This window comes from Engraulis encrasicolus, chromosome 20 (assembly GCF_034702125.1).
Source record: "Engraulis encrasicolus isolate BLACKSEA-1 chromosome 20, IST_EnEncr_1.0, whole genome shotgun sequence".
Taxonomy (NCBI): Eukaryota; Metazoa; Chordata; class Actinopteri; order Clupeiformes; family Engraulidae; genus Engraulis; species Engraulis encrasicolus.
In genome coordinates, this window is record NC_085876.1 from 8554604 (window position 1) to 8582518 (window position 27915).

Below are 27915 nucleotides of genomic sequence, written 5' to 3' on the forward strand. Positions count from 1 at the left end.
TTCTCTTGTCTGGTGGTGTTTCTACTCCTGTGATCTTGGGCTTTTTGAATTCAGGCTGGCACTTGTCTGTCTGTATTTAATGGTCATTTTTTATGTTTACCCAAGCCTTTACAAGTAACCTATATCTAAATATATATCTTGTTACTGCTTCCCCCAAGACTGCACCAAATGAGCCTTTTAAAATGATTTATTTCACTGTCTGTATTGAGGGAGTGTACATGGTGGAAATGTCCAGAAATATCAAAGATTCCATGCTACTATGTGCATCCCATGTTTGTGTCAAATTGGTTAAAAAGGGTCGTGTTCTATGCAGAGGGGGCCGGGGGGTAGGGCTCACTGCCAACTTCAGGAACCTGGGTGATTACAATGCAATTTCCCATTGGCAATACAAGTTGCTATGTGGTGAGCAATGATATGGAGATGGTATTCAACAGATGGGGTCCAGTTTGGTACTATCTTAAGAGATTTCCTATCCTATGCTTGGGTTAGGGTAATGAGGTCACCTCAATAAGTGTTCTGACCCAATTAATTGGTTCTAATGATTATCAGCAGAGCTACCTAAATGGTCTAAAGTTGGAATGGGTCAAAAATGTGGGGCACATTTTCTAAAGCTCATTCAACCAATATCTTTAAAGGGACCCTGAGATTTTTAGTTGCTTATTTCCAGAATTCATGCTGCCCATTCACTAATGTTACCTTTTTCATGAATACTTACCACCAGCATCAAATTTTAAGTATTCATTATGACTGGGAAAATTGCACTTCATACATGAAAAGGGGGATCTTCTCCATGGTCCGCCATTTTGAATTTCCAAAAATAGCCATTTTTAGCTGCAAAAATGACTACTCAGACCATACTAGAAAATATTTGTTTATTACTCAGTAAACTTTCACATCAAGGCCAAATTTGGCAATAGGCAGCCCAGTTTCAATGAGCAGCATAGTTGCAGTACCTTTTTTGACCAAAAAAGGTACTGCAACTATGCTGCTTATTGAAATTGGGCTGCCTATTGCCAAATGTGATCTTTACATGAAAGTTTAAGTAGTAAACAAACATTTTCTAATATGGTCCAATTACAGTCATTTTTGCGGCTAACAATGGCTATTTCTGGACATTCAAAATGGCGGACCATGGAGAAGATCCCCTTTTCATGTATGAAAAGGGCCATTTTTCCAGTCATAATGAATACTTAGAATTTGATGATGGTAAGTATTCATGAAAAAGGTAACATTAGTGAATGGGCAGCATGAATTCTGGAAATAAACAACTAAAATCTCACACTGTGTCCCTTAAGTGATGGTGTACCATTGCCAGAATTCTCATTTTACACCTCCCTTTGAGAATTCAATTTTTCCTTTGTCCTGTACTTCCAGCTGTCCTGAGTCTGTCGGTGCAGGTTTTACTCCCAAGTTAGCATGCATCAATGAATCTGGAGGGTCCAGCTTCAATGATAATTGCCAGCCTTATAATTACCGGTACAAGTAGTATCACCAGACTGAGAAGGTTTGAAAGAGGCAAAACTGTCTATTGGAGAGGTATATGAGATTTCCTGAAATGGTACAGTACTGCTTCAAATGCTAAGTTTAGGAGATGGTGTTGAAGGCTTCCTTTGGTGTGCCACACTGTTAATGAAATTAACAGGTCATGTTGGATGAACCTCTATCCAGGCAAAAAAGTTGAAAGTGAATGAACAAGAACAGTTTCCCTACTCTGGCTTTTGTGGTGAAACACTCCCAAGAAGGTACAGGCCCTTTTTTACACAAGGGCACTAGGTTGCTAAGGGTATTCATTATTGGTCAATGAATTTTAATAATCAACATTTAGTTCAGCATTCATGTAATATGGTAGAGTAAATATGAATGACATCGCTGACCTTCACCACACATCAAAAGAGCAGCTAGTTACTAATAAAGACAGATACTCTTGACCAAGATTGGACACAAGGTGAAGGAGCGTGGGGTGAAGTATCACAAAGGCTCACAGTTAGGGCTGGGATCAAAAAGTAAGGTAACCCTTTTAAAGGAACTTAAAAAATGATGCCATTTTCTATTTGAAATCCATGTTCACCCAATGGAATTTTCGCCCCAGAACAGGTGATTACACCCTAATTGGCATCACTTAATATACTAATTCTGTTTAAATAATAATAATAAAAAAAAGGCCTGTTGGCTCATGAAAGATTCTAAAACGAGGAAGGCAGTAGGCTCTGTTATTTTTAAATATAGGCTAATATTGTTTGCCCCCTAGGAAACCCTGGCTCACAGACCTGTATTGCCCTGGCTGCCATACGGTAATCTTTACCCTTTTAGAATCAGGTATTCTGGAATCTGTCCCACACTGCCCCCATTAGACCAATAGTGAAGGGCATGGCGATTCTTTCGCACCAGTTCGTTCTCTTCGTTCAGTTCTGCTGAGGAATTCGTTCGTTCACAGTTCGTTCAGTCGTTCATTTTGATTACGTCACGCCACAATGCAGGAGAGCAAGGGGTGAATCACGAGCGAACTAGTTCAGTGAACGAGAGGAGGAGGGGGGCATTCATACTTTGCCTGTGTGCTTCTCATGTCCAAACATATCAACTTAACTTATTTTGCCTAGTTATATTATTTATTTAACAGCAGCACACATTTAAAAAAGCCCAATTACAAGCTGTTTTTAACCAAAAAGTATGCCTTCGTCTCTGCCACGTTAAGTTGTTTATTCGTGGTCATGGAGACTGTTGCTATGCGCCCAGGCTGGTCTCTCGTTCGCGGGCTCAATACAGTTCGTTCTCGCTGTGCTGTGTAGATTTAAGGTGCTCCTCGTGTCTAAACATATCACCTGAAACCTATTTTGCAGATTAATTTTATGTATTGAACAGTATCACCCATTAAAAAAAAGAATAAAATATCATTTACAAGTGGCATTTCCAACTAGAAGTATGCCTTTGTCTCTGCCACGTTAAGTTGTGTATTCGTGGTCATGGAAACCATTGGCTGCAGTTCACTGGCTCCTCGTTCAGGAACGAGAGCTCAGCTCGTTCAGAGCTGTGAACTGTGGACTATGTGAACTGCTGAGCTCTTCTAAATTATGAACTAAATACCCGGTATGTGTAAAAACTCTGGTAATATTAAGATATCACATTAAGAGATAAAGCGGTGCCCCTTTGCGCAGATTAAAATGCTCATTGGACGACCACTTCTGCTACTGTCTGACTAGTGACAGACCGGTGATTCACCAACGAACGAAGTGAACGAGAGGCGGGGAACTAGTTCGCTTCGTTCACTTCAAAGACTCGTTCAAAACGAACGGTTCGTTCGTGAACGACACATTACTATAGACCAATGAATACCAAGGCCTAAATATGTCCCAATAAAGTTCCTTTATCGGCGATTAAAATAAAAAAAGATACATGTCCAGAATTGTGCCTACATCCAACATATGAAACATGTAACACATATAAGAGAAATGTTAAAAATGTCTGAATTTTATGGACAAGGCCCTAGCCTATTCACAATTATCAGAGTTCAGGTAGGAGGCCACGAGGTAGGATGTGCAATCAAAGAGGAGAAGAGTGGGATTCGGTGGACGCCATTAAACTTGGTCCTCCATGGGTGAATGGAAACGACATAAGGTTAAAAAATTACGGAGACATCAACAATAATAAGAAAGTTGATAATTACGACGACGTGGAAGACCCACGTGCGAAAATTCCACATGAAGGTGACGCAGCAGTGACTCCACTTACGACGCATGGCATGGTTGCGTGCACTTGCCTGGATCCAAACATCCTCAGAAAATCTATTTTACACAATTTCAACACAAAAGCTGGTAAAGCAACACGGGTCACAAGAAGTCGCAGAAGTGTCTCTAAACGTAAGTGGAAAGGCGGTTTCATTCCCGCCACGGAAAGCAAATTATCAATGCTTTGCCCATAAAGCTAGTTAGCTAGCTAACGGTAGGTACGTTATTTGAATTCTCAAGACATGAGTGTGTTGTAGCTAGATCATGCAGAAGGAGCTACGGTATATTTCCCACTAAGAAGTTGACCAGAAAGGTGCAAATGGGAAGCTTTTGTTAAATTGTGAGTTATATGACATTATATGAAGCTTGCTTGGGGATTTATAGGAGCGTGCCATCACAATCTTAAAATATTGTTTTGTGCGGCTTGACGGCAGTGTTTGGTTGCTGGCTGGCCTAAACTCAGTGGCAGCCAGGTAGCATTGACGTCGTCCACCATACTATGAAAAATATCAAAACGCATTTGCCTGTCAATTTGTGTCAGTTGATTCTACCATATGGAACAATAATGTGGTAGCATACGCTACCTCTGTAATTTATTTATTCATTCATTCATTCATTAATTTATTTAAATTCATAATTATTTTTAGAGTGCGAAAAGTGGTCGCGGTTAATAGCTAAAACGTGTATCTTTGCCCCAGTCGTTTGTTTTGACCGAAAATGTAATCGTCTAAAAGTCTCTCGCAAAAAACGTAGACTATTAGGTACTTCAAAATTTCACTGTAGTGTAGTCATAAATTTCTATGCTGTAATCTGACTTTGAGAGCACCATACCTGTCAACTTTGAGCTCCCAAAATCCGGGAAAATTCCCATATTTTAAGCCAAAATCCGGGAAATTTTCTTAAGGCCAAATTTTGACAGTCAACGGGATGACAGACAGACAGATCGGACGGTGCGTTACTCTGCTTTTCACAACAGCGCGCGTGCTGCAGATCCTGTCTAAAATCTCTCAGCACACGTTTTACAGCGTGGAGAAACAATGCAATGAAAACAAAACAATGAAATGAGCGCAATGAGTTTCTTCTTGTTGTTTTGTCGCACAAGTTGTCTGTTCGTGCAAAACTTTGTGCTGGTACAGGTTGTGATTAGGTTAATCGCATGATTCGCTGTTCCGAGGTTGTTTTATGCATTGCATGAACTGACGGTTTCTGAGGAAAAGAGTGGGCGCACAAGCGCTATGGAGCTCGAGGTTGACAGCTCGTATTTTCAAGGAACTTCAATTATTGGTGGTATCTGGCATCTTCTGGCAGGTAGCTTGATAAAGACCCTCTGTCTCTCTCTTCAAGAGGGGGTGTGGCTCGTCGGACAGGGCCGTGGGTAGCCTATAAATAGCCTACTGGACCGACGGTGTTTTTTGATAATGTGAAAAATCCGGGATATTTCCGGGAAAAAAATCAAATCGGGAAGAAATCGGGAAATGAGTCAAAATTAGGGAGTTTCCCTGGAAATTAGGGATGGTTGACAGGTATGGAGAGCACCCTGTTTTCAAATGGGAGCAGTACAGGGAAGGTGGCTCGTGATGCTACTGTATGTTTAAAAAAAAAACCCAAAAAAAACAACATGCAATATCAGCCTGATCTCCAAAATTCCGTGCTCCTGGACACGGAATTGTTTTCCGTGGTCCTCCTGGACACAGAATTGTTTTCCGTGATGGGCACACGGAAGTGCTTTCTATAGGCTATTACCACAGCACGGTGTAACTCTATCATTAGAAATACATACCAAATGCTAATCCTAAACAAAATAATGCTATAGCAATTTAAGTTGTGGGCTGACCAAAACATTCCCTAACCTTAACCTGTCATTAAAGACATATTTTTGAGAAATACCTTTTCCAGTTGGTTGCTAGGCTATCAAATTCATAATGAATGAAAGAAAAGTAGCTGTGCCCAGACCAAAACAATCCCTAACCCTAACCTGTCAGTAGGAATTTTTTTTTTTTTTTGAGAAAAAATATTTGAAATTAGAAAAATCATGAGAAAACAACACTGTGGAAACATAGAGCTGTGAGAGTAGCCTATAGATAGAGCACTTCTCTGTGTCCAGCACGGAAAACAATTCCGTGTCCACGAGCACGAAAAACAATTCCGTGTCCAGGAGCACGGATCTCCGTGCTCTTGGACACAGATTTTGTGCCTTTTAACGTCCTTGTCCAGGAGCACAGAATTTTTGGAGATCATGTTGGCAATATTGACCTGTAGTGCAGTTAATAACTTTTTTTATTTTTTTGTTTTTTATGCTGTGGTGAATAGTTAATAACAATAATAGTAATGGTGAAGTAAAAATAATAATGGTGAATGAAATAATGTGTGCCATCTGGAATAAAAAAAGCGAATGAAAATTATTCAATATTTTGAAGTGTCCCAGCATGAACATTTCTGGAACCGCTGCTGTAACATCGTTCTGCATTGAGATGTCTCATTCTATTTTTTTTACAGGGCCTGTGACCGCCCAAAGAAGGCCTCAGTCGCCTACTTTGACATGGGCCTTGAGAAAAAGACACGTACAAAGGTCTGCCAGGAAAGTGTGCTGTAACTTGTGCGGGGTCACTAAGTACTCCCCACCTCAGCGGAGGAAGCTGGCACCCGTAAATCGTCTTAGGCTTGTCTTGGTGGATGAAGAGGACTACCTGGGACTCCGCAGGGTTTCCGGGTCTCAGCGAAAACCACGCAAGTTGGTCATTTGGCTCAGGAGGTACCCCAAGGTCAGGTTGTGTGACATCAGTCAAGTGTTTGATATTTCGCCGCACTTCTCCTGCCTCGTTCCCCCGTCCTTCTTCCCCTTCGTGCAGAAGAGTGGCTTGCACTGCTTCAAGCAGCAGGTCTTGGCCCTCATGTGCCAGGAGCATCTTGGAGATGGGTCCTCCTCTTCCTATGAACGGACAGCCGGAGCTGACGCACAGGTCGCTGATGCTAGTTGCCACCATACGTGCGAGGACGATAACGGTTGCCAGAGGGTGCGACCGTTTGTGCGTAGGAATCGCTACTTGTGCTCGCGGACTTACCTGACGTGGCCTTTCGTCGCCAACGCTCCACCTCCCTGTGTGCTGTCACCGCCACGTAGTCCAACTAAAGCTACTTGTGCGTCATCTCCAAATATCCCATGTAGAGGAATTTCGGCACTTTCATGCAGCTCAGTTGGAGAGGCCCGTGAACAGTCAGGCAGAACGCCATGCAGCTCATCCCTAGAGGCTGCCGTGTCCTCATCTGAGGATGACTATACATTACCACACTGCCAAAATGGAGATGTCTGTGAACTTTCACATAGCCCACCTAGAGGTGACCGCTTATCTCCAGAGAAACCGTCCCCAACCCCTCTGCAATCAAGTCAGGTCATAGAGGATCCTCAAGAGTTGGTATCTAACAGGGTTGTGGAAAACGGACATGCTGACGTAGTCCCATCTTTGGAGAGTCCACCAGCTTCCCACGATGGTTCACTGACCCATAAACCGCTTATATTCCATCAAAGCGGCTATGACCTCTCTGATTCAGAATCGCCACAGCAGGGTGACGTGTTCAAGACCCGTTTGTACAGGTCACTGCTGTCCGCAAGGCCACAACTTCTGTCTCCCATCGCAGAGCACGGACCTGACTCTGGCAGTGGCGAATCATCAAACGATGGAGTGACTAGCACTTTGTCTTCCGCTTCCAGTTTGATGGACTTTTTTGAAGAGGGGACTTCCGTTGGCAAAGATGGAGAAAATGACGGCAAGGACAAAGAGGTGGTTGATATGGAGACTGATGCTGTTACTCCCAGCTCATTGGATCTTTTTGAAGAGCAGAGTCCCAGAGACGAAAATGGAGAAAACGACAACAAGAAGGCAATGATTGACAGGGAGAATAATGATCGCATTCTGGACAGCACTGAAGAAGTGTGTGACATACCAGAGGCTGCTGGTGTTGTAGACAGCTCTGGGAAAGTGTGTGACAAACCAGAGGTTGGCTGTTTTCTGAGCAGCACTGGTGAAGTGTGCGATGTATCGAAGGCTGGTGCTGTTTTGGACAGCTCTGGCAAAGTTTGCAACATACCAGAGGATGGAGTTGTGAACAAAACTGGCAGTGAGTGTGAACTATCGGACCGTGATGCTTTTTTCGACAGCAGTGACCAAGTATGTGACAGAACGGATCCTGTGTTGTCACAGCGTGATTCTGGCGTCCACTCCCGCCGCCGCCGCCGCCACCTGAGGGACCTGGACAGTGTCGCTGCCAACAGCTGTGAGTTTGAAGCATACCAGCAGGATGCCCTTGTGCTAGACGTTATCGACGACGACCCTTATCTGTTTGGGTGCATGATGCCTGAGAAGGAGGAGGAGGAAGACGACGAGCCGGAGTCAGTGCGTTCAGACAGTCAGCGGTCCTCTCCGAGCTTCTATACTGCAAGGTCTACCTCTACTGAAGAGCTCTCATCCTCGGCTTCCAACTTCAAACGGTGCGTAACTGTCGTTGAATTGTGCCTCATTTTTGAATGTCTTGAAATGTACGATATTCTTAATATGTATACATGTGGTTTTCTTTCAATTGTGTTTTGTGTGCAGACACACTGAGAAGCAAAGTGTGAAGGCAAAGGTGAAGAGTCATAATCTTCAGGAGGATGGTAGGTATTACTGTTTATTTGTATGTCCTCAAATAAAAAATAAAAAAACCCTACATGACTCCTGCACACTGACCATCTGACTTTAACTTAATTTAGGACATTAAAGTTCAAATGAAATGTCCAGTGTGTGGTATTTTTTTTCTGATCAGTGACCAATGGGCCACCTGCAACGCTACTGCCAGCTGAGGTGTGCAGCGACAAAAAATCATACGTTTTAATGTCCTCAAACAAACTAGTGCAGTTAAATGTGTTGTACATTACTTGCAGGTAAGTTCTCTATGGCGTTATTATGCCTACAGTTGCCATTACTGTGTCTTGAGGATTAAATGCGTAAACAACTGTTCATAGCTATTTTACCTTTTTGTGTCAACGGCAGGCCTGGACTGGTACTCTGGCATACAGAGCATTTGCCAAGAGGCAGATGGTCCATTGATGGTCGCTTTCTTTTTTGGTCCCAATTCAGCCCTGATCAATGGGCTTTCAGTGCTGTCAGACCAGTTTCCACTTTAAAGCGAAGCAGGGAAAACGACTGCCGGAGACAGCAATGTAGGGTTCTGACATCACATCAGAGGGGCCCAAATATTTAGAATATGTTCTTTTTCACTGTGGATTTAGGTCCCAAAGACCAGATGACGACAGAGGGGTCAACAAGTTCCCAGAGCATGGACACAAGTGTGGACATGGACATATCACCAGAGGTACATGCATGCTCCTGTATTATTATTTTGAATTGTTTTTTTGTTGTTGTTTTTTTTAAAATATATTTTCAGGGCCTTTATGCCTTTATTTGATAGGACAGTCTGAGATGGTGACAGGAAGTGAGTGGGACAGAGAGACAGGGTGGGATTGGGAAATGACCCCGGCCGGACTCGAACCAGGGTCCCTGTGGGCATTCAAGCCCAAATGTGGGGGGCTGCGCCACAGCGCCCCCACTCCTGTATTATTAAATTGCTACACATGGTGGATTTATAGCCAGGTTAATAGATTTGAACTTCCCTAACATTTTTGTAAAGGGTGTTGTATTTCTACACTCAGCAGTCCAGAACTATACAGTATAAAACTAGTATCGACCAATCTTTAACCAGTCTCAGGACAGGAAGGAATGGGAAGTGGGATTGCATTTTTTTCATGGTGATGTAATTCATTTTTCAGTTAATATCAATAATGTGGCCTATGCACATTTTATAGAGATTCACACAACTTTATCAATTTAATATGTAAATTGGATTATTTTGATGTGAGGATGGAGTTAACATTGGCGTGTGTGTGTGTGTGTGTGTGTGTGTGTGTGTCAGAGTCCGCATGACTATGGTGATGATGGTTACCATGAGGATTGGAGCTCAGACCTGAACCCTGAGTAAGTATCTTCCTCTTCTGGACCACAGGGGATTTGCTCCATCAGCATGTACTTGGTGGCAGTGTTTAGCATGAACTTGACAGGTGGGCTCCCTGGGGCACCTAAGTCACGCCCTTCTACTTCCGATCCATGGGGCTGGAGCTCTCAAAATTTTGAATTGGAGTTAACGGAGCGAGTCAAGCTAAGTCCTCATCCCGTTTGGCATGTGCTCCGGATTTCACATATGATGACCATGAATTTGAAAGGTTTGGATTTGCGTCGTAAGACCACTCATTTTCGACACGCAAGAAATGTTATTTTAGCTTTTGTGCAAAACTGTGTTAGAGACTACACGTGCGCCTCACATATTTGACGTGAACCGAGGCACAGCCAACCCTACCGCTGCACCGCGGCTTAAGTGGCTGCACGTCGGACATGCGACGTCTGTTGTGTAGTCCAAATAATTACATATTTTTGCACCAACATAACTCAAAAATCGCTTGCCAAGTGAAGTCAACAAGCACACCATTGGTTTTTATTAATTCCGAGGCACAGCATATGTGTGATCAACAGGGAAATGCGAGGTGGATCGGGAAATAGCTTTGATCAGTCCATTACAGCCCAGTCAAAAGTTTTTGCGTTGCCAGCCCCATGAGCCGCCCGGAAGGGGTGGAGACTTACGTGCCCCATAGATACAGTATAGAACGCAAGCAGTTGTGCTAAGTAGCCTTGGCTATTTGATCCAATGGTGTCACTTTGGTCATAGTACTGGGTTAATGAACACCAGGCGTTAAGGTGCTGCGCAAATCATCCTGTAGGTGGGGGCAAATCAACATCCTTGCTGCTAGTGCGAACACCAGGCACCCCAGGCTTGCCATATACTGTAATACCAAAAGCCTGTGACATCTAGTGTGGGGGCAGCCATGGTCTGATGGTTCAGAAGATGTACTTGGGATGAGGAGGCTGTAGGGTTGAATCCTGCACCAGAATTAAGAATGTACTTTATTGTCAATTGTTATTGTCAGTCGCTAATGTGCAGTTAAACTAAAATGATTAAATTAGACATTGACGATAATCTCTCTCTCACTCTTGTGCGCACAGAGACACACACATACACACGGCTACCATATTCATATGGGTCATTTCACGTGAAATCTTTGGGACCCGACCGACACAGATTTCAATCATACTTGGAGTGCCTTTTTAGTTGCAAGGTAGCACCCCAGAACTGCATTTGTGTGAATCTGACACCAAAATTAAGGGAGAAAGAGACTAGGAAATGTTTACATACGAGGGTAGGACACTATACATTCAGCCTTGATTATATCAGCCCGTGTAAGAATTTACAATTCCTTCTCTGACACAGTCACTCACAAACAGCACAACACTCGTGCAGTTTTCAAACACCAACATATACTGACATATAGACATGTACAATGCACGCACACACACAGCCGTATAAGTGCAACCAGTGGTCATACAGTAAAGTGAAATGTGTAGATCTGTATACAAGGTGCAAGAGTAAAGCGTCGGTGGCATTTTGAAAGGAATGTTCATGGAATGTCCTCCAATGTTTCCTGTGGTTTTCTTCAGCGTGTTGAGGAGTCTGATGCCTTGTGGAAAGGAGTTGTTACTCAGTGTGCTTGTGCAGCACTGCAGGTTGCGGTATCGCTTCCCTGATGGTAGTAGGGAGAACCATCTGTGTGCTGGATGAGTTGTGTCTTTGAGGTTCATTGCCCTCTTGGAACAGGGGTGATCTGATGATCTTTTCTGCCGTCCTCATCACCCTTCTGTAGTGCGTTGTCTGCAGCTAAACTGAATGTGGGTGGTCTGCTACACCCCCATCCATGGCTGATGAACTTAACTTTGCTGCAGGCACTGTAACTACAAATACTTTTGTTTGTGTTAAGGTAACATCTTGCATAGCATTAATAGGTTGCTTTATGTTTATTGATGCTATGACTTTTTGACCTAGGAGGGCCTCAAACACAAAGCCGGAATCATGGAGCAAAGGTATCTATCTTTATTTCTGGTTTCTAATTAATTTGTAGATCAAGTATGTAATGCTTAGGCCATTTTTTTGCATCCTTCACTCTAAAAGACAGGTTCACACATTTGAAAAATGGAGTCCCACCTAGACCCCCACCCAGACCCAACGGTGATGCACGTGTAAGTCCCATGATCACACTCACGCTCACAAGCACACTCTATCATTGTGTTGTATGAATTTTGACTACACGGTATACCATGGTGTACAAGTAGCATTGGCTTGTATCAGTGTATTGACCTCGCTCCATAAAAAGAATCTGAACACACAAAGTACGGTAAACCCTTTTTTTAGAATAGAAAGTTTTGTTTGTCACTTTGTGTTTACAAGTACAGTATTTAAAGCTTCACCATAATGTGGAGATGAGTTAACATATGAAAAATATGTACAATAAAACTACTGACAACTATACATAAGCTATTAATAGACTTGTGCAACTCCGGAAGTACACAGGCAGGTGGAGAGTGTGTAGCAGCAAGTGATAGAAGTAGAAAAGTCATTTACTGACACTTATTTTCAAAAGTAGGCCACTGAAAACAGATTACTGGTAACTATAGTACGATAGTGCAAATGACAGTTTACAGATAGCTATGATATACAGCCATAGAAAAAAACGAGACCACTTAAACATTTCAGTTTTTCTGATCAGTATTGCAGGTACTACTTCAGTGACAAGGATTTCTGTTACCGGAAGATGTGTGGTTTTCTTCATGTGCCGAGGAAAGGCGATGAAAAGGTATTGTAATATAGGTCGTTTAATACAAGTGGAGATAACAGGATTTTGTGTTTTGTTTAACTACACTGTGTGTGTCTGTGCCTCTTTTGGTTTGAACTGCGCATTGGGTTTTGGTCAGATGAAAGTTCAATCTTCTACACTAAGGCTTGCTGCATAGCTTTTTTTTGACGACAAAAAGTACTCCTTTGTTTTGGGGGTAAAATGTGTCGCACAAACTACAGTACGAAAGTGTTTCAGAAAATACATTCCTCTGTGTATGAGCTAGTGTATTTACCTAATTGCATTGCTACAAATTATATGTAATGGGAGATCATGCATGATGTGCCTGCATAGCGAAATGACACAAAATAATGATCACTGTAAGCACGACTAATTTGTCATTCCTATCTCTTCACAGTTCTGTATGGTGATTGTGGAGAGGTTTGCACGGTCCAACAACCCGGTGTATGTGACGCAAGCTGGTGAGATTGAACAGGGACATGCATGTGTCAGATGCATCCATTACTTGTGACACAAGTGCATTGATTACTGCTTGAGGAGTTGGTTGCAGGTTTGATTCCAGACGTCTGTTTGACGTGCCCAGAGTATGGCTATGTTTTACTCGCACAACTTTTTGTGGAGGAAGGTGTTGTCTTCCACGTTCTTCTCACTAATATGTAACTTGAACCTGCTACCATTTCAATGTCAAGAACCTGCAACAGCTTCTTAAAGCAGATCTCCTGCCAATTTCAACAGGCTTATTATTGCTCACCCTACTCTTATCGTGACTGTGCCAATGAAGTCGCATTTCCAAATAAAGGAGAAGTCCACTTTTTTGAACATTAAGGCCATTTTCTGAGTGGTCTGCAATGTTTTAGAGTCCCCCTCGCCGTTTATTTCATGTGTGCTGCAGTCTCTGTTATTTGGCTGATTTTATCTCAACCAGCTTTAGAATGGCCGTCTATGAGCACCTGCAACTCTGTTCTTAAAATCACCTTAAACATTTGTTTTAGTAAGTCTACAGCTCACAAAGTGGTTAGGGGTGTTCACTAGAAGTCCCTAAGAAGTTTCAAGGCGAAATATGTCTTCTGTCATTTTTTATTTGCCATTTTGTGAAAGAAAGTGAAAGTGAAACTTAACTTACAAATTGCTACATAAAACACGACAGATGGGATATTTCGCTACAAAAATTGTTAAGGAACACCAGTCAATACTGCTGAACACTTGGTCAGTTGCATATTCTTGAAAACAAATGTTAAAGGTGATTTTAAGAACAGAGTTGCAGGTGCCCATAGACGGCCATTCTAAAGCTGGTTGAGATCAAATCCAAATAAGCCAAATAACAGAGACTGCAGCAAACATGAAATAAACGGTGAGGGGGACTCTAAAACATTACAGACCACTCAGAAAATGGCCTTAATGTTCAAAAAAGTGGACTTCTTCTTTAAGTCCTCTCCGAGATCATGCCCATTATAATGGGGACTTGGTTTGTTTACTGCTTTAAAAAACCCCTCGGCATACCCCAAACATCAGTCATACAGTTATTGCTGTGTTGTAAGGTTTCTGCTAAAGTTGCATAACTTTTGAGGTGGTATTTGAAGTATGCCAAGACATTTTCTTTAAAAACCTTAATAAGTTCATGCCCAATTAATATGGCAAGGATCTTGGAATGGACAGATCATTTTTAAAAATCTGCGTCGTCAAGTCAGGGGTAGCGTGAGCAATGCAACTTCTAGGTTCACTGTGTAGAGTGGTGGTCAGAATGGGTACTGCAATACGGCTGCTTATTGAAACTGCTGCCTATTACCAAATTTGATCTTTTCATTAATATTTACTGAATACATATTTACAAGTGTAACGAATGTACAGTAAGTTTTGCAGCTAAAAATGTCTATTTCTGGAAATTCTAAATGGCGGGCCATGGAGAATATCCCCCTTTTCATGTATGAAAAGTGCAATTTTCCCAGTCATAATGAATACTTAGAATTTGGTGGTGGTGGTAAGTATTCATGAAAAAGGTAGCATTTGTGAACGGGCAGCATGAATTCTGAGACAGTCAAAAAAGATGAGGCGCACACAAGGCTTGCAAGTTCAAAAAGTGTATTGTGGCCGACAAAATGTCATCGGAAAATGACTGGAGCTACAGACGTTTCAGACCTAGTCCATTATCAATGTATCCAGTGACTGTGAATACACTTTTTGAACTTGCAAGCCTTGTGTGCGCTTCATCTTTTTTGACTGTCTTAGTATCACTATTTTTGGTGAGCAGTCGCTCCAAGCAACACGCGATTCTAAGTTGAACGCCAACCTTTTGTTTCCAGCATGAATTCTGGAACAAATATTACAAATATTACACGCTGCACCTTTAAACCATTTGGCCAAGTTGGCAGCCTGCATGGTGATGATGTGCATTATCTCTCCTGCTCTCTCTCTCTCTCTCTTCTCCTCAGTTGATGTGTTCACACGCTACTACGAGGCTTGCCATCCTGGCTTGTGTTTCAACGTCGAGGTGGTTACCACTCTCCTGGACGCGCTCCTCCGACTGTCTTTATTCGCGGAAATGCTCAGTATCCTGAATTTACTACTTGCACACAATATACGGGTATGTGCTTCTTTTTACTCTTGTGTACCCTACCAACTACATGGATATTTAGCCCAAGGTGTCGCTTAGTTCACTGCCATTGTCAATTGCAATGAATACCAAAGATTTTCGATATGGTACACCGTAGCATGCATCACAAATGCAACAAAGTGGAATGAACTCCAGTCTCTTAACCCATTAATGCCTGATGTTGCGCAACATTAGCCCTGGCGCCTGGAGCTGCATTACGCAACATTCAAGCTCATGAGATTTGAGACAACTTCATGAAAAATCTGTTTGTTTGAGGTGAATGAACACATTCTAATGAAAGATGAGGGTCTTAGCGTTTAAATGCAACTTGGTGCACATTTTTAATGAGCTTCAGAAGCTGAGATATGTAGGTTTTTATAGGCTGAGGGCAGCTTTTCTTAAAAAGGGCTCAGGCATTCAGCACCCATTTTTGCAGGTGCCTTAGGCATCAATGGGTTAAATGGGCTTAATCATTGAACTCCATTCACTCTCATTCTAAAGGTGCATCCCTGCCATAGGATTGCAGTAAAGCCTTACATCATATTTATCCTGGAAGAAACTCCTTATATACACACCATCTCCTCCTTATCTATCATCTGCTTGAATCATTAGAGCTCCATAGCAATATGGCTGTCTACAAAGGGAAACAAGGTTCCCGTGCTGCCAACCAACACAGAACACCATCATCAAAAAGGAGGGAGTCCAAGGCACTCAATATCCCAAAAATATTTTTTAAAAGCCTTCATTCAAACATGGCTATTTTAAAGTTAAGAACTCAGAACACCTTTTAAGAGTCTCAACCATATTCAATATCCTGAGTGGAAATTAGATAATGCCATTTGAATCGTTTTTTGCGAGATGTTAATTAGGCTTGGGCGATGTCCCCCTAATTGGCAGCTGACGATGTTTACAGTGAGACGATGCGATGGACGATGACATCGTCGTCGTTGGGGGGGGGGGGGGGGGGGGGGGGGGTAATATTATTTTTTTATTACTTTTTTTTTTTTTTAATTATCATGTTTCGTTTTTTTTGGCTTTCGCTAAGCTATTATTTTAATATATTTGCTTTAAGAGTAGGCCTAAGTCAAATGTATTAGCAGTTTAAACCTCCTCCAGCTGCGCTACTGTCTGCAACAGAGATGGTCGCTCCTCTGCTGTCTGTGAGAGCGACTCTCCCCGACCGACCCCTCCCCATCGCCCTTCTTGTCTCTCGTGTCACCATCAGCTGCTTCAAGCCCGCTCTTCCAAACTCCACCGCGTGGAAACTTATTTTCAGTAAATTTCGCGATGCAGCCTACTGCAGGCTGCTACTAGAGTGTGTTATTTAACGGCGTCGTTCTATTTCAAGACCAGCTGTGTCACGGCGTTATTTGCATACCGGTACATAACTTTAGCCATGCAGGGAAGCCCAGAACGTTTGTCAAATGGAAGAGATGAGAACCCACGCGTGCCTTCTCGAGGTTTTGCAATGGATTTTAGCCCGAGTTAGCAAATTACCCGACGCGAATGTTTCTTAAGCACACGGCGAGACTTTTTAATTCATCAATGGAAATAATTGCGGTGAAGCCCCAAAGACGCGGGCAGACATGGAATCGCTTGCGCTCCCTCTTGGCAGTGGGCTAATCAGAAGTGTAGCCTACAATCTTGTGTGGCTACTTCACAAGACATCTCCATCGAGGAGAGATTAAACATTTTGAGTCGAATTTCAGTTAAACATGAAATGGTAAACTGTCGCAATTGCTGAACGATTTGTTGCTTTCACTTTAGGCTACTCCGGAGGGAGAACCAATGCCTCATGACTCTCCGTTGTAGAAACTTGGGTCACATAAATAAATGTAGGCAATCAGACACTTACTTGAACTCATATGCAGCAAACATTAGGGCTTAGTTCACAAGTTTGTTTTTATTCCATTGCGGTTTTTTTTCGTAGCTATAAAATTCACTCTGCTTGAGGAATTGTGTTGACAACCTCGGTCCGTTCAGTCCTGCTACCTGCGCAGTCCGCTGCTACTAAGGATTTTACGGTAATGTTTCAGTTTATTGCAATGCCAAGCACCGTAATGATGGCAATAGCAGCGGCTTCAAAAATACAAATTCCTTGGCATCACGATGTTGGCTGTCCATCGTGATGCCAGCTGTCCATCGCCGATGGACGATGACATCGTCTATCGGCACAACCCTAATGTTAATAAAATGTTGATCATGAATGATGTTAAGCCTTGTGTCATGAGGCGCAAGCAACAGGAAAGGACGGGCAGGTCTAGTTTCACCTGCAACTATTGTGTTTAGCAGGTGATTTTGTCCAGACTGTTGATTTCATAACTGAGGGGTTTTTTTACAGCCCCCGGCAGACTACTTGATCACTGTTTTTAAGACGGCTTCTATGACAAAGCAGCATAACGCCGTTTCTCAGCTCATCAGCGTGCTATCCAAGGTTATTGCACACACACACACACACACACACACACACACACACACACACACACACACACACACACACACACACACACACACACACTACCCTTATGTTGCATTCAGACACTACACTAAAACACTGAAATCATTGTAAGTAATTCACCCTGAATGGAAACGCGACAAAAGCTTCAAAAGTGATCAATAACTAAACTTGGGCGACAAGAGTTTACAAACTTAAAAATAATATTTATGCAGCAATGATTATATCCTTTAAATGGGTAAGCAAAATTAAATGTTTGAATTTCCCACATCAACAGTTACTTTGACATTGTTAGTTGCTTCTAGTCTGAATGCAATATTGCAAGAGCAGAGCAGCATTTATCAAAGTTTTAATTTTCAAGAGGCCTTTAATGCATCCTAGTGAACACCCCACACCCCCTTTTCCACTGTGCAACTCATAGAATATTTTGATATGCGACTTGCCCAGAAAACCTTTGACCTTTTCAGCGGTTTAATTCTTTCAAAAGCTGACATTATGTTTTGTAGGCAGTGTGAATATTGTGATTGGCAGGGTAAAAGGGTAATTTCATCTGTAATTTCGCACAAGTCTCATGAAAATCATTAATTACTGTGGTATTAGCATACACCATGGCTATATCTTAAGCATTTCACGGTGTGTGTGTGTGTGTGTGTGTATAGAGTGTGGAGGCTGGTTGTCTATTCTCTATGGGTCAATGTGAGGAGTTGCAGAAGTGCCTGGAGCTGCTGGCGGCCTCCAAGCTGCATATGGACATGTTCCTCGCTGTCAAGTGCAGGTGAGCCATGCATGTCCACACACTCATTCATCCAGCCCATCCCATGGTGAGTGATCCCATATTCCCCACCCATTTGGCTTGAAATAACATTTGAGGGTTCTTTTATCTATATGGCTTGTAAAGGGAATCTAAAGATATAAAATATTTTGTTTAAAAAAACATACTTGGAAATATGCCCTGTGGAAGAGCCTAAATGTCTTTTAAACTTAAAAAAAAATTGCCCAATTGCTTGTAATTGCAATCGTTTTACCCAGACATATCTGTGCAATCCCTTGTATTATAGGTGGTTTGTTTGCTCATTACAGGTTTTGTGAGTGTGTGTTAATTTTGTTTTCCAGGGCCCTGGCCAATGTCTGTGATGGTTCAGATATGCGTTGTGGCATCGCGTATGCCTTTGTCGATGTGGAGGTTGGTTACTCTCATACACGTTGGGGTTAACCTACAAACATGACATTTTAGTGTTGTTATTGAGTGAAGGCAGGCTGTCCTTTCTTGTGAGCCATTTTTGCCTCAGGTTTCATGCGTAGGTGTACAGTAGCTAGCGCAAAATGGCTAGTACAGTACCTTAATTAAGCTAGTTAGTTGCAGTTGTCCTTGCAATCAGTGGTTAATTTGGTGTTGGTACGCATGTGCTGGCATTCTGGCATCTTACTGTATGCTATTTATGCATACAACTTAAATTGGTAAAGGCGTGGGGAGGGATTGGTGTTTCTGTGGTGCCCCCCAAAAAAGACAATTTTGTGTGCGTCCAATAAGTATTGCAGACCCATCCAAACAGTGTGGGTTCTTTGAGGATCACGTGGTAAATGTACATTGTGCAACTTCAAATGGCAAATGTGTGCGCATGGCTTGTGTCCACAGCTGTGTAGGAAGCAGGAGGACTGGCCGGGTTTGGCCGACATTTTCCTGCGCATGTGTGCCAGCCCCTGCACCAGCAGCCACCTGCTGCGCTTCTGCATGGCACTGGCCACCGCCCTGCTGGTGGAGCCCAGCCAGTCGCCCACGCCGCCCTACGTCACCTTCGCTGAAAAAGGTACCAGCACCCGCACTTCTGTTACACTAGACGCGGAAATTGCACTCCCATTTGTCACACAAGGTTTGAAGGTATTCGAACACAACTTCAGGCAGGCGCAAGCATTTCTGACAAACAGTAGTGTCCTCTACTCCGATGATTGTCCGATTTTAGGCATGGGTGTAGACCTGACAGCTGGGGCCGTCTCGCTTACTTCACTTTGCAAAAAATAAATAAATAAGTATGCTCAGTAGTTGTGCACCAAACTACCTCATGATTTTACTACTTCATGTATCTGATTATTGTTTATCAGGTATTGCACTTAGGGTTCCATATATTCATTCAAAATTATTTTGCTAACTGGTTGAAGCTGTTTGGCAGTATTACAGCAGATATGCTGCATGTGGGACCTATGAACTTACATTTCAATTCAACATTACAATTCCGAATTGTGTCAATGTAAACTCAACGGAACTATTTAATTCTGAATTATTGATTTGAAATTAAAAATGTCATGTAAACGTGGCCATTGTCATCTAAGAAGCTGATTACATGTATTTGAAAAATGCGGATGGGCATTTTTATGTGAATTAGTTTAGGGGGCTAAAATGCACAATGGATATTTTATTTTTGTCTGCATGTTTACAGGTTTATTTATTTAAAAAGGGGCAGCATATATTACCAGCATTTAAACAAAAATGCTAAATACACAAGATTATAGCCATGAGGCTAATTTCCATCTTTTGTCTCTTAAGGTTAAAACAAAACAAAAAATACACAGTTATAGTACACAGTTGTAAAATTATAGAGTCAAATAATACTTCACACATTTTAAAAATAATTAATACAAAATACAATTACAAGATACAATACCCAAATAAGTTAAATACCTGCCAGTACTAGTAGCCTAACTACGTATGTTGTGTTTACATTTAGACGGATTAAAAAGAACATTTGCATGCGTGTAACGGGCACCTAAATAATTGTTCTGGGGCTGTGTGTCTGCAGTGTCCACCCAGGTGTTGGATGAGGGGCTGGACAGGAGCTTCTTGGGCAGGATTGGAATCTCCATGATGGTCCACTACTACAATGAAAAGCAGTGGGAGAAAGTGAGTGCTCATTAGCTGCTATACAACGGTGGCATCACCACCACATTTCTGCCACATGGCTATGTACACTTTTTTTCTCACATATTTTTTTGCGGCTGGTTATGGCCCTGGATGTCTTAAATGTGTAAATGGTTATGCTATGCAAGTGGCTTTGGGTAAAAATGTGTAAATGGTAATGCAATGTAATGAAGGACCTGATGTTCTTGGCTTCTCCTAACCTTTGTCTGTTTGTGAATTTAATTGATTGATTGTGGTGTTTTCTATTTGTTTGCTTGTAGGGTCAGAGGATCGTGGCGGTGTTGTCTCAGCAGCAGCCGTGCTACTCTGGCCTTAAGGGCGTCTTCAAGAACGAGGAGACGCTCTCCCGCTGCCGCCTCATCACCATGGCAACAGAGCTCCCCTTGCACTGTGGCAAAGTGGAGGTGGCACTCAACGTGCTGAGGGGTAACACACACACACACACACAGATGCTAGGGTGACATGAAAAAGCACACACTCCAAAATAACCATTTAGTTTTTAATTCAAAAAGTATTTCCATGCATAATTTGTATAGGACCCTGAACATTGCAAAGAAACTGTATGTGCTGGCAATACTATTTCTGTCTGTCCTATCTATTTTTATTAACTGAATTTGTTTTGTTTTGCTGATTATTTATTGTACTGTTACCTAACCCCTGGAGCGGGGTGGGCCAGGTATTGCAATGGCTCTGTCTGTCTGCCTGCAGTGTTTTGGGCCACCTCTGGCTGTCGCCTAACAAACATCCACACAGGCATCTTGCAAAGAATCCTCTAGTTGAGTAAGATACATAAAGCCCTTACTTTTCCTGGATCCATGTGACGTCAGGTTAACGTCCCTTTAGGGCAGTGTTTCTCAACTGGTGGGTCGCGACCAAAAATTGGGTCGCGGAGCCGTGGTGTAAACAAAAAAAAAAATGTAATTCATTGATTTGCCAAAAAAAAAAAAAACATTCAACTTTTCCTGCAACAATGTAAAACTTTTATTTTGATAGGTGATTGAACTCCATCAGAACCGTCTCTGACTCCATGTCATCTGTCGTCATACAATCAGAATGTTTATGCGAGATAGATAGTAGCGTGCAACCAGTCAGTCGAGTGTTGAAGACAGTGCGTTGAAAAGAAAGCTCGCATTGTGGGAACCAGGGTAAACAAAGACAGGTTTGACAGTTTCCCCAACGCTTGTCAAGAGATACTTCGTGTGGATAATATTGTGGACAAAAAATGCTCTGAAGAACACCATCTCTGCACATCTCAACAAACTACACGGTTTAATGAATGACTCGGCTACTTCCCGTAGAGCGCACAGAGCAAAACATGGGTAGCGCAATCCTTTTGAAACCAATGATATAACGCGCTGCGCTGAGGAAGAGAAACAGCTGATCGAACTGCGTGACCACTCAATGATAGCAGCATTCGGCAAAGTCACTTTGTGTCGGTTCTGGTGCCATGTCACAGCTGAGTATTCCACGTTTCCACGAGACGGGCTATTACAGTTTCTCTCGATTGCTTACACACATTTTTCGGAATCAGTTCTCGAATTCTCAAAACTCTACACACAAATCTCCAAACCTCATACACAACGGGCAAAACTCCTCACTACCTCTGAAAAATGCACGTCTTGTCTCAAAACAATGTACTCTCTTCTAAAAAGGTCATTTTGTTCTCAAATGACACACACAAGCAGTCATTTTAATACACTCTTGTGTGAACCATTGAACATTAATATTACTCGGAGTAAACAGATATGTGTATATATTGAAATATTTGTCTGCCATTCAAAAAATTGCACTACTTTATTGTAAAATATTGGGTAACCACATGAAAGTGATGTCTTGTATAACATATTTTTGAGTTCAAAAACTAAACAAATGTGTTCTCCTTGCATCCACTCATTTTTCATCAATATGACATGCAATATGTGTCCTTATGGGGTGATGATTTCAGATTGTAAACCGGTATGAAGAGAGTTTGCCCATGTGATGAGGAAGTGAACTTAGTATGGCAGTTGATTTTAGTATTTTGAATGACAGTGTGTTCAATGCGACAACCAGGGTTTTAGGGTTTTTCTTCATGAAAATTGTGTGTAATCCAGAGAATTGTGTGTAGTGGTTTGAAAAGAGTGTGTTTTAAAACTGAAATGTGAGTGTAAAGAAGGAATTGTGTTTAGTGTTCAGTGACATTGGTTAGGGGAGTTGGGAAATGGGTGAGATGTTCAGAGAATTGTGTGTAAAGTACCAGAAATTGTGTGTAAGCAATCGGGAAAAACTGTAAAAAATATTTCAGCACACTATCTTTGTGAAAGTGGCTTCTTCACACCACAACTCAAATCAAGACAGCGTCCAGGTTGGACACTGAACTGAACGATATGCTCCGTCTACCATCCTACCGGATTTTGAAGCCCTTGTAATTAGTTTTAAAAAAAAACCACACACACACACACAACTCTCCCATTAGCCTAAAGGTGCTCCTTGTTGTGCAAGCTAGGCATACGTGATAATAATCGCAGTGTTCTGTTAATTGCTGCGTTCACAGGCCTACTGCTATTCATAATAAACCAGAATACATTTCCCACATCTTGAAAGGATGATTTTTAATGTCAAGACATAGGCCAGCTGTTCCTCAGAGACATTCTGCAATGTTCACACAGCCCACTTTTTAAAATGTAGGATAATGTTAAAATGACCATGCAGATGCAGAACACAAGTAGGCCTTAGTAGTAGTAGTAGTAGTAGTAGTAGTAGTAGTAGTAGTAGTAGTAGTAGTAGTAGTAGTAGTAGTAGTAGTAGTAGTAGTAGTAGCATAAATAAATAATAAATATATATTTATAATAAATGAATAAGAAATAATAATAATGTCATTTAACAGGCCTATTGTGGTTATATTTTGAGAATTACATTGAATTGACTTGAACGCTAAAAAATTTGGGTCGTGACCGAATGAGAGTGGAAAATGGTGGTTCCCAAGACTGTTCCAGTTGAGAACCACTGCTTTAGGAGACCTTCGGTTGGTTAGGACAGTCTTTCCCAACCTTTTTTGCTCTGCGTACCCCCTAAGCCATTTTGTCATATGATAAGTACCTCTCTCACTCGTGCGCTATATGCCAATGTGACTATACTCCATATATTTGCTATTATTGCATTTTTCCACGTACCCCCTGAGGTGTGCTCGCGTACCCCTAGTGGTACATGTACCCCTGGTTGAGAAACACTGGGTTAGGAGACCTTTTGTAGACTTTTTCTTTTTTTTAAAGTATGTTTTGGGGTCTTTTTGGTCCTTTTATTATGACAGGATAGTGTGAGAGGAGACAGGAAATGAGCTAGACAGAGATATGGGCACAGTGGGTTTACATACAGTGTTGAATCTCGCCCTCCAACCCGTGCCTGCAGTTCACCTAGGGAGCGCTGTCGAGACAGCAGAGCTCATAAGGCTGGCGCTAATAACGTGACATTGTGCTCGCTGTCGGCTGAAACTTGACAATATTACTGTAAGTTCTGAGAAACCAATGTGGATTTCAATGAAATGTACAATAACCTGGGAGTTATGTCCTTCTGATTTCCTACAGCTTTGGCATTTATGAGTCAGGCTCCGCTAGCATCTTGCTAACAAAATTGCTTTACGGCCGTCGTGATCACAGCAATGCAGCCGGCCGACCAATCCAAACGCAGTGTGTGAAGCCACTCGTGACGTCATATTGACATTAAAGTCGTATTTTACAAAGATCCAGCGAGTTTAAACATTCAAACTAAGTGAAGAGAAAAAATAATCTATCCTGCTTTTTGGAAAAATAAATTGAAATGATGATACCAATTCTCTCCCAAAGCAATGGCAGCATCGTGGTTGAGCTCCATGGGACCCCATTCATTTCAACAGCCTCTGCGCTCCTTGGCGCTCCTCTGCGCTGTCTGGATGGCGCCACTTAGTGGACAGTACCACCCGGAAAAAGTCGCGAGATTCCTCTCTCGTACTACCCATAAACACTCTCTGGATATGGGGTAGGACTTGGAAATTATCCCGGCCGGACTCGAACGGGGGTCCCCATGGGTATGCAAGCCCAAATGTGGGGGGCTTACCGCGCTGCTCCACAACGCCAGACTTATGATTGACAATAAATAAAGTTCCCGTACCGCTGTAGATGGCGGTAGTGCACATTTTATGCAAGACGCCACAGAAAGAGAAGAAGACAGTGGCCCTTTAGGAGAGCTTGACCACACTTTTTTGTATTGGGTAGGCAGGGTTTGTGGTATCTTGCTCTACTAGACTATTCTTTGCATCTAGCTTTGATCAGGTGGCCAGATTGCCATCTCTGATTGCTCTTGTTTGTGCTGTGAAGTTGTGTGATTGTGCTGTGCAGTTGTAGTTTTGTTTTATATCTCATCTACTTAATCCACTTTTTTAAACACATTTATTGTTGTGTCCATTTATTAACTGTAGCATATTTGTACCATTTGTGGTGTGTTTAGACAACAACTGGTTTGTGAGTGACAGTGTGTGGCCGTGCGAGCCGGAGGATGTGTGCCACCGGGTGTCTGTGCAGAAGCGACTGGCCCAGGCCACCTCCAATAGGGACACCCTGGAGGTCCTCGCACACCTGCCTGGCCTGTTGCCTCCACAAGGTGACACACACACACACACACACACACAAATGATGCCAAAGCGTAATCCAAATTCATGTTAATTAATGGCTATGAACTCTAAATGGAACCCTACTTTCTCTTTATGCCTGCTCCAGTTGGGTGTATATTGTTATACTGTGGGAATGTCTTGTGATGGCATGTCTGTGCAAGACGGATACAGCAGTAACGTAACTAACTGCACTTTCTTTGTGTGTGTCAGATGTTGAGAAGGCGCGCGAGTACACTTGCCTGTTCAACTCCCTCATCAGGACGTGTTTGGAGATGCACACGCTACTGGTCGGTGCTGACACGCTGGAGTACCTGTTGGCCAATGGGATGCAGGCGGAGATGCCGCTGGTCCAGAACCTCATCTGCGAGCTCGGCAAGCGGAACATGTGGCAGCGTGCCCGGATACTCTTCCAATGTAAGCTCACACTCCTAGTATGACTGCAGTAAACACACATTGAGTCTCGTTTTTGTCCTTTTTTTTCCACACATTTTTTTAATTGCTTTCATAGGTTTACGCACACATTCTGTAAACATAAACATCCCATATCTGCCCCATCCACCCACATAAAGCTCCAGTTATACTTCATAAACCGTTTGCACATATAATGTGCTATATGCATCCTCACTCCTGTGCAGAAGCATCTGGTGCGTCACCGGAAATGATTTCAAAGTAGGAAAGAGAATCACGGGAGCATCTCACATATGGAATATTCATGTTTTTAATGTTTGTTTCATTTAGAGCAATGCCAAATTAATGTTTTGATGTTTACCAAGTCTTTGTGTTGATTCCACCTGTTGACGTGGAAATGTGCTTTTATTTAGAGCAGTGCCAGTCAGTCTTCCACTTGTGAGATGCTCTGGTGACTCTCCTTCCTACTTCCAAAATGTTGTTTCTTTTTGCGTAATCTTCCAATGTGCTGCTGTGGTGTGCAGGTGCCATGAAGGAGGGCTACTACCCGCTGGTGGACGTGTCTGACAAACAGGTGGTGCTGGAGCTGCCCTGCTACCTCAACAAGGTGGAGACCAAGACCGGCGTCTCTTAAACACTACTTACGCACAGTATAGGCCAATCTGCAAATGGCCAAGAAAATAAGGAGAAGGCATTAAATGGCAACGTTTATTATTCATTCAACCACCATGTCCACAGCAAACGCGTTTAATCCCGTAAATCACCATCTGTTGATCATAATAATCATTATTTAGATGTAAAATGACAAAGTTGAATGTAATCTAATTCAATTCAAGGTGGAGATGGCATTATGTTCATATCAATCACTACTTTGTGTGTAACTACAAAGTTTGAATACAATTGAATCTAACCTAAAATGGTCTAATCTAATCTAATCTAATCCAGTTTAATCTAATCCAAGGTGGAGATGGCTGTCTGCCTGGAGATGTTTATAAGTCGCTGCTTGCCCGACTCAACACAGAACCCCAGCAAGGTGCACGCCCCCATGGTTATACTCAAGAGGTGAGCATGGTGTGTGTGTGTGTGTGTGTGTGTGTGTGTGTGTGTGTGTGTGTGTGTGTGTGTGTGTGTGTGTGTGTGTGTGTGTGTGTGTGTGAGAGAGAGAAGCCCAGCTGCCTGCACACCCCTTGGTCATCCTCAATGGGCCAGTACCTTACACTTGGCTTATGTTCTTGTCCAAAGCAGCTAGCAGTTATTTAGGTACATGTTATCGGCTCTAGTCCCTGTAGCAATGTGGGGTGAAGTGGCTCACTCAAAGGCACTTCAGGCATGGATGAAAGTGTTGCATGCAGACGACTCAGTAATGCGGGTGTGAAGCCTACAACCTTCTGATCCTTGCCAGTCACAGCTTGGCTATCCCAGTCTGCTGCCATCTTTACATCTCTCTCTGTGTGTCTCTCTCTCTGTCTCTGTCTCTGTCTCTGTCTCTCTCTCTCTCTCTCTCTCTCTCTCTCTCTCTCTCTCTCTCTCTCTCTCTCTCTCTCTCTCTCTCTCTCTCTCTCTCTCTCTCTCTCTCTCTCTCTGTAGGGAGTCGGAGAGTGGTGTGCGGGCGGTTGAGAGCGTGTACTTGGCTGCCGGCTGCACTCTGCTGTCCTCAGCCCAGCTGCTGAACCCCAAGCTGCGTCTCAGCTACACCATCACCAGTGGCCAGCAGCAGCAGGTCTACACCATCGACCCCGGCTCCGCCCACAAATGGCTGCACGGCAACAGCAGCTGGGCCTGCAAGCTCTGGCCCGTGTGACCTCATCAGAGTAGTAGAAAGTACATGTAGGCTGTAAGTACAACACTAGTAGTATGACATGACGAAGTTGGAAACCATGTAATATACTACTAGTGTTGTAATTCCATCGGTAAGCGTACTTCCACAACTCTGGACCTAATCACGAACAAAGTGTGTGACCAATTACATGGAAGCTATGGCCCTTTCTGACCAATCACACGAAAGTTTTACTAAAACTGTGGCCCTGTGACCAATCATGCATAAGTTGTGGTCTTGTGAGTTCTGGTGTCTGTGACCAGACCACATGCGCATAAAAAGCACTCTCTTCTCCAACACTATCAAGAAAGCACTTGTTTATCTTTTAGACCTTCACAGACTTGGATGGTTCATGCACTTCCTTTTGAAGAGATTTTACGTTGACCGTTTTGGATTACGTTGTTTTTACTGATTTTACATTTCATATTGCATGTTATTTTTTATTAACTGATAATTGTTCCTAAATGTGAAAAAAGTTTATTTGAATGTGAAGTCTGTTGCAATTAATGTAAGTGTTGCCGTTGGAGTGCAATTAACTTTTTGTTTGGAGGATGGACGACTGTTCTTTGCGTTTTGTTTGGGCCAAATAGGCAATAAATACATATTCTGTATACAA

General features: G+C 42.6%; 1 protein-coding gene across 2 annotated transcripts; it reads left to right on the forward strand.

Annotated features, from left to right (window-relative positions):
• The first annotated feature begins 3379 nt into the window (after positions 1 to 3379).
• Positions 3380 to 27915, forward strand: LOC134436227 (protein TOPAZ1-like). Of its 2 annotated transcripts, none has more exons than XM_063185340.1 (21): positions 3380 to 3854; positions 6219 to 8208; positions 8315 to 8373; positions 8989 to 9071; positions 9669 to 9730; positions 11685 to 11722; positions 11811 to 11878; positions 12406 to 12492; positions 12890 to 12953; positions 14922 to 15073; positions 17424 to 17516; positions 18197 to 18312; positions 18651 to 18720; positions 19174 to 19345; positions 20333 to 20433; positions 20712 to 20877; positions 24913 to 25065; positions 25286 to 25489; positions 26008 to 26090; positions 26445 to 26545; positions 27071 to 27915. In XM_063185340.1, exons 1-21 carry the CDS (start codon positions 3530 to 3532, stop codon positions 27282 to 27284), a joined length of 4401 nt encoding a protein of 1466 aa, XP_063041410.1. In that variant the 5' UTR covers positions 3380 to 3529; the 3' UTR covers positions 27285 to 27915. The 2 variants fall into 2 exon arrangements, with proteins under 2 accessions (XP_063041410.1, XP_063041411.1); XM_063185341.1 differs by having other exon boundaries at positions 11688 to 11722.

What these genes read in the sequence shown, in the direction of transcription:
- LOC134436227 (XM_063185340.1), top strand. Translation starts at nt 3,530, where the DNA reads ATGTGCAATCAAAGAGGAGAAGAGTGGGATTCGGTGGACGCCATTAAA. An exon ending in TCATAATCTTCAGGAGGATG is followed by an intron (nt 8,374 to 8,988) that starts GTAGGTATTACT and finishes CTGTGGATTTAG; the next exon opens with GTCCCAAAGACCAGATGACG. An exon ending in TGGCCTGTTGCCTCCACAAG is followed by an intron (nt 25,066 to 25,285) that starts GTGACACACACA and finishes TGTGTGTGTCAG; the next exon opens with ATGTTGAGAAGGCGCGCGAG.